At 39.5% G+C, this 7233-nt stretch overlaps 1 protein-coding gene across 4 annotated transcripts in view; it reads right to left on the reverse strand.

Moving 5' to 3' along the window:
- The window catches only part of fhod3b (formin homology 2 domain containing 3b), a 93211-nt gene extending 91943 nt beyond the window's left edge, over positions 1-1268 (reverse strand). For 2 of the 4 annotated variants that reach the window (XM_085422708.1, XM_085422707.1), the window contains exon 1: positions 729-1267. In XM_085422708.1, coding sequence (XP_085278834.1) covers positions 729-893 — 165 coding nt within the window. In that variant the 5' untranslated portion in view covers positions 894-1267. Of the gene's footprint in view, positions 1-728 lie in introns of all 4 variants that reach the window. The other 2 variants (XM_085422706.1, XM_085422709.1) reach the window with 2 other exon arrangements.
- Positions 1269-7233: the final 5965 nt, after the last annotated feature.

Here is a 7233-nt window from a genome sequence, read left to right on the forward strand (position 1 = left end):
GGGGCTAGAAAAAAAACACGTTTGATTAGGAAGACATGTTGCCAATTCAAAATCACAGATCTAATCAAGCCAAGTGGGAAATTACCCTTTTCCATCCGTCAAGAATTGACCAACTGAGCATGATTTGACCCAACCTACTTTAATTCTCCACATGGGCTTCCAGTCTGTCCATTTATGACACTGCAAATAGGTCGCCTTCTCCCACAAATAAGTTGGTTTTTTTTTCCTTTGAGGAGGTTAGATTTTCAAGTCAAACAATCATTAAGACTGCAACCACAAATGTCTTTTTTGCTTATTTGTTTGCGTCTCCTCCTTTGCCAACCACAAACAGGATACTTTTTTCCAAACTTTGAAGGAGCACCTAAAGTCTTGGCAGTGCACAGGTGGGTAATTGATGTAAATATTAACCGATGGCAGCCCCTCCCCCACCCCAAATAATAGGTATCTAATCTACGCCTACACCGCCTGGAGTTATTCTGTCTATCACAGAACTATCACGCCGAGAATCAGTAACTATTTGAATGCACGTCTATGCCCCATCAGCATCCCCTATCAACAAAGTGCTTACTAAGACGCTTGCTCATTGGTGAATTGGTTTTGTTTGGTAGTAACACAATCGACCTGTTCAAGCTAATTATTAATTTAGGCGTTGATGTTACATTTTAACTCGTGCTTTTAACGAAACGTGCACAAAAACAAAATCAAGAGGTTAATCGTGCGTTGCATACCTTGTGTGGGGCTTTTAACAGCCTGTGGACTCCAGCAATCTGATTTATCAGAGGGATATCTTCCCTGAAGGTGTACAGAGGCGGTCTGGTGGGCTCGGGGAAATTGGTGCTGTTAAATGGATCAGTATCATCTAAAAACTGCACCCTGCATATAAATGTAGCCATGATGTATCCATGCAAGGCGAGTTTAGATGATCAAAACAGTGGATGCGGCACTACGGTCTCTGACAGAGGCGCAGCCAGCCCCCCCTCCGGACAGCGAACTACCGGCAGGTCTTCTGCAGTAACAAAATCCTGCACCCTGTTATCCTTGGACCTTCCCCATTTGTTTCACTCAGCGTAGATGTGTCAGGACAGTGTGCGCAAAAAGTCCCAAAGTAGAGATCCGGAGTAACTCGCTGAGATGTCACGATTAGTCAGTGCGTGGCGGAATCGAGCGGAGCGCCAGTGTCCAAGGGCATTGCGGGCGGTTGAGGTGCTGAGGCAGACTGCGGACGGCACTGCTACACTTGGCGCCTGGTCTATGGGAAGCGGCTCCCTCCTCATGCATAAAGCCTGAGAAGGGACACTGCAAGCCAGGTCCCAGTCAGCCCGGCCAAACTCGGATTACACGCGCTATAGCGGCCTCCAGTGGGAAAAAAGCAAAACGGATGCTGACAGTCCTTCAACTCGGTGTTGACAAACACACACTAGAGCTATAGTGGACACCAGAGTTATAACATATTTGTGTTTTCTTATTAGTTTTTATTTTTGTTTCGCTTTGACCTTTTAATTCAGTTTAGTTTCAGTGAGTTTCCAGAGTGGATTTTCTTGCTTCAGCTTAAAATATTTAGGTTCAGTGTTTTAATGTTGTTCACTTTTAATGTTTATTACTTTTTCATTCATGGGAAATGCCAGAGATGAGATTTAGGAAAATAATTAGATATTACAATATAAACAGAGCTTTTTGACAGCAGTTGACTCGCAGCCTTGTAGACACCCAAACTTTAATAAACGGATGCTTTAAACCCTCATCATGCAGTTTGTGATAACAAATGTTAACAAATTAGAAACACCTAAACTAAGGATTTATTCTGTAATGTTATTTTATTTTAATTGCTGTTTTAAAAGTTCACAAAAGGTCTAGGTTTTTTTCCTTTTAGATAACAATTTCTTTTCCCATTTAGTTTTAGTTAACTATGATAACCTTGTTTTTTTTTTACCAGAAAAAAACACAATGCTGCATATATTTTGAAAAAAAAATGCATCTAACAGCAATATGTATGATCTAGAAGTAAATTCATGAGCTGTCTAAAAATACGCCTTATGGTACATTTCTGTATTACTTAGTTTTATGCTTATACCCTGGTTAGTGATGCTTCATGGGAGTGGTTAGAGCAATTGAAAAATATGAAACAAATCTCCAAACATCTCTAGAGTCAGCTGTCTAACATTGCGTAGGTCCACCCTGAGCCTCGAACAGTTCTGACCTGTCAGTGCATAGCCACAGAGCCTCTGGGGCTGTCTCTACACACTGGCATGTTGGCAGCACAACCTTGGCTGGTATGGGTTGTTGGGTGGGGCCTTCAGGGATACACGAAACAAGCCTTCAAGGCTTTCTACAAGAAACACAAGAAGGCAAAGTTCTGCTATAGCTCTGTGGTTTGGGCTTGTTCCGGGCACTCCCATGACGCCTGTTTAGACAGGGATCTGGGAAGCTTCGAGGCCAGGTCAAAGCACTGGGTTTTTAACGTTCCTCGAGTTGTTCCTAAGTAGCATTTGTGGTGGATTTGTGGTGGAGGAGGCTGCTGCCACTGAGGAGTGCTTTCGTTCAAGTAGGTGCCATCCACATAAATGCCAGGACTCCAAGGCTTTCCAGACAAACATTAAATTGTTGTCTGTTTGATGTTAATATGGTCATTTAAAAACCATGCAGCATCACCCAGCTGCTCATAAATCATCTGTTTTCGAGTGGCAGCCAATCAGAAATTGCCTTAAATTCAATTCAATTCAATTTTATTTATACAGCACCAAATCACAACAATAGTCACCTCAAGGCACTTTATATTGTAATGTAGACCCTACAATAATACATACAGAGAAATGGAGGGTGGTCTTTAAGAGGGGAGGATTAAAACAGATTGTCTCATACAGTAGATGAACTGAGGGGCTGCACCAAGGTCCAGTAAACAATAGGCAAAATAAAAAGAAAGCTGAAAGAACTCTTTAAACTAAAACAAGCTTTAGTCTGTTTTTTAAACATTTTTTTCACCTGTCCATTAGCTCTTCGGTGTCTTAACGGTGCTTTTCTCTCTCCTCCAGTTCTCTTTAACCTCTATTCACTCAAGCTCATAAATACAATCCAGCCAACAAAGTCTTCAATCTGGAAAAAGAACTTTAAAGATTAGCTTACATTTAGTTTAATTTAAAAAAGCAATTCTTTGAATACAAACCGACATACCTTGAATTTATCATCTGAAGCTACAGCTATGTAAATCTGTGCCCTAGAAATATTTGTTTCCACAGATGATGCCTTGTAACAAAAAACCTTTGAGAACCACTGAGCTAGACTAGGTTGCCAGCTAAAGAGTGCTCTAATTCACCAACCTGATCTTGCAGATGAGAAAATGGGGCTCTCATTGCCTACAGCAACAGAAGTCAACTTAATATAGACTCTATGGAGCCCATACCTTACCTTCTTATTTTGGATCAAAAGTTATATGTAGCACAATTCAGTTCAATTCAAGGCACTTTAAATGTTAAGATAAAGACCCTACCTACAATAATAGAGACAAAACCACAACAATCAAACCACCTTTGAACAAGCACTTGGTGACAGTGGGAAGGAAAAACTCCCTTTTAACAGGAAGGAACCTCCTGCAGAACCAGGCTCATGGAGGGGCGGGGCCATCTGCCCTGACCGGTTGGGGTGAGGAGAAGAATACAGGACAAAGACACGCTGTGGAAGAGAGAGAGAGAGAGAGAGTTTAATAATAACTAATAACTATTGTCTGCAGTTATAAGTGTTGTATGTGTCTGCGTAATGAACTTACACAGTAAATGCTAAATAGATTAAACCCAGCACTCTCGTCCAGCTGTGATCACTCATCTCAGTACACGTCTGTGTAAATATCTTTTTGGTCTTGGTCCCATTCACAGACTACATATATAAACACAGATGTAGCCACTCTGACTCTTGTCTGTTGGTTAGTAAAGTCCTGTTGCAAAGCCTCAAAATGATTGTTTCATTGATTCATCGTTGGGTTCTTGGTGTTCTGAAACTGGATGTGACATGCAAGGCGTAAATTTGCCTAAGAAACCGAGGGCGAGTGTGCGCTCATGCACAGGATCAGTGTTGTCTTAATTAAAATCAGTCAGGCATACGATAACTGTACTTTGAGTCAAACATTGAACGACCTGGAGTACTGCCACTCAACGCTAAATTCCCTGTTTTATTCACTGTCACTAATGCAGGGATGTCAAACATAAGCCCGAGGGCAGAATCGGCCCGGCAAAGACTCTAATCTGGCCTGCTGGACGGCTTTGGAAAATATGAAGGTGGGCATACATGCTTGGACTTTTAACTGCATTTTCACAAGTTTTACAGCTTTTCCTGCTAATAAAGACCTCCCTCACAGCCATCTACACTACACTAAGTATTTAAGTTGTTAAGTAATAGATTAACAATTAAATGATAGAAAAATGTCTGTTAAGTGAGCATTGGTTTTATGTTTTTTATATTTTATATTTTACACATTGTCTAGTTAAAAAAATGTTATTTTTGTGTAAACAGATTAAACTTTGCTTAAACTTTTTTGTGTATATGTTCTCAGAGTTTCAACAATTTTTTGATCTATGTCAGAAAAACTGTTTTCTTCAGTTGGACGAATCAACGCTTTAAGGGAGGCCCACACAACCAATGTTATAAAAGAGTGAGCCTCACACGAGCAGTGGCTTCTGTGGATTTACCTCTCTCCATCATAGAACACCGCAGTTAACTCTCACGTTATATCCTACGTTATATTCATTCTGAGCTTGAGCTTCAAAGGCAGCACACCTCCAGTTGATGCTCTATGACACCACGGACTAGTCAATCCATCACAAACATCTAGTTCATATTATCTCACAGTGTGCGCCACAATTTACATTCCAGCACTGAACAGTGAACTACTGTATCACCACAATACTACAGTGTTTCACTGATAAAGAAGCAAAAACTAACCGACACAGGCCTGAAGGACAGGATATTGCCCCATCGGCAGCTGGGTGAGCTGGAGGTGGAAGAGGCTGGAGACCGGCAACAAGTTCTGGTACACGCTGACCTGTGTGGGGTTTTGTGTGGGTCTCAGAAATATCTGGCGCTTCCAATATCTAACTCAGAGTCAAGGGCACGGGTAATACTTTCATGGTTTAACTATTCACAATCATGCTGCTTGAAAATAAAATATTGGAACAGGAATACTCATGTATGGCTGTGAACACATAATATTTACAGGTTATAATGTAATTTCGCATAATTTCTCATGATTATAATGTAAAATAAATATATATTAGAATGCTTTATAATAGTGGAGATGTTTCTCCAAGTTTAGTTCAACATCACTGATGTAATGTTAACATGCTGTAAAAACTGTAGTACTGTATAATAGTCCTGTTTAGATCAAATATAAGACACTACAGAGTGTCCTTTAAAACATTCACTGGCTGTACTACATCCACATAAGTGTTTTTGGTGGCTGATTTCTTTTACACCACCATAATTGCCAAGATGAGCCTTAGCGACATACTGTGAAAATGTGTGAGAGAAGCTTCCCCTGTGGATTACCTCTGGTACTGGGAAACCCTGAACGCAACTCGACAAGAGGAAGGTGGGCAGCAGTGCCGCATACTGTTGTATCATGTTTGTACATGTTCTGTATCTGTGAAGTTTGTGGTATTGATACTGCTGTGAAGGTGCAGCTTATTGCTTTCCACAGAGTAAATATTTTAATTTCCCAAGGTTGCATATGTGACTTCATGCCTTCCCTGCAGTGTTGACCTTATTTCTGATAAGAGGTTTGAGTTCTTTCAATGCAGTAAAGTTTCACCAAATCTAAGCTGCATATTTAAAATTATTTTAACAATGAAACTGGATTTTGTCATCATGAATTTAATTTAATTTCCTCCCTCTCTTCACTCTCTGAGTGTGCCGATCTTCCAGCTAAAGAGCCTTCACACTGGAGACATGCCTGCTGATTTATCAAAAACAGGTACGAGTCTCTTGAAGATTGTTTGTTTGGGGGTAAAGCAGATTATAGATTTGTAATGTAAAATAGCCTCATAAGAGTTCACCACACACTCCACTTGGGAAATCATTAAAATCATCACGCTTAAATTCTTTGTTTCCTCTTTTGTAACTTTCAACTTCATAAAATAATTAAGGACAGCTAACACGCTCAAATCAGTCGAAAACTCAAGGCAAAATACTCTGTCACAAAATGTCTGTGAAGGTTCTCAGTCATCCAGGTCATCAAATAATGTTCTGCTCACCAAAATGTTTGAGCATGTTTCAGCTGTATGTAGGTTAAAAACCTGCAGCCAGATGATACTAATTAGCACTAATATAAAGAGTGCATGGCTCTCTCAGAGTCACAAAAAATAGAAAAAATATTTTGTCAATGAGAACTTGTTTAAAAAGAACAAAGAAAGAAAAAAAATCAGTGGATTGCAGTGTGTTGCTGTTTATGCCCTGATACTACTTTGGCATATGTTTGCAGCTCTGCTCCACAGAGAATTTCTCAATCTGATTTCATCAATTTGGTGAACAGCTAGGCCCTAAGATAAGATGCCTCTATTATAATCAACTTTTTCGTAGTCCTTCATTATTCCTTGCAGTTGATGTTTAAGTAGGGTTAGGTATAATCTGACAGATACAATCTAGCATTTGATTAAACAGTAGTTATGTAGTAATTAATGTAGATGCCAAGAATGGGAGGAGATGCTGACTTAGAAACTCTGACATGTTACGGTACATGTGTCTGTCCAACTGGAGTAAGTTTAACAATATACCAATGGTCTGCAAAGCTAAATACAATAAATATGGATTTAGTCTGACACGTACTGTAATCTACAAGTTTTTATTTATTTATTTGCCTCTAATATAAAGTGAACTATATTACATGTGCTTTTTGGCTGCAATAAATGTGTGAGTGATATTATTTTGTGTGAATATAACAAACTATAAGTACAAGACTAAATTTCATGAACTAGTACATTTTTCCAGTGTAATAGTTTGGTCATTATGTTCATTCACTGGAATAGCAGAGACTTATAAACTGTATCATGTAACAAACTGAAAACTCACTACCACAGTTTTATTTCATGGGTTCCTTATGGTATCCGTGCTCAGTCAACTGTCATTGCTTCTGTTATCAGCATCTTATCATGTCATTTTATACAAACACTTTTATCAAACAAGCCGCACTGTTCCCATAGCTTTAACAGTCAATAAGAAATTAGAAGAAGCTGATAAAGCAGTCACCACGTT

The sequence above is a fragment of the Rhamphochromis longiceps genome, linkage group LG11, assembly GCF_057381845.1.
Source record: "Rhamphochromis longiceps isolate RC_006_pf linkage group LG11, R_longiceps_female_GT1.1, whole genome shotgun sequence".
NCBI classification, from domain to species: Eukaryota; Metazoa; Chordata; class Actinopteri; order Cichliformes; family Cichlidae; genus Rhamphochromis; species Rhamphochromis longiceps.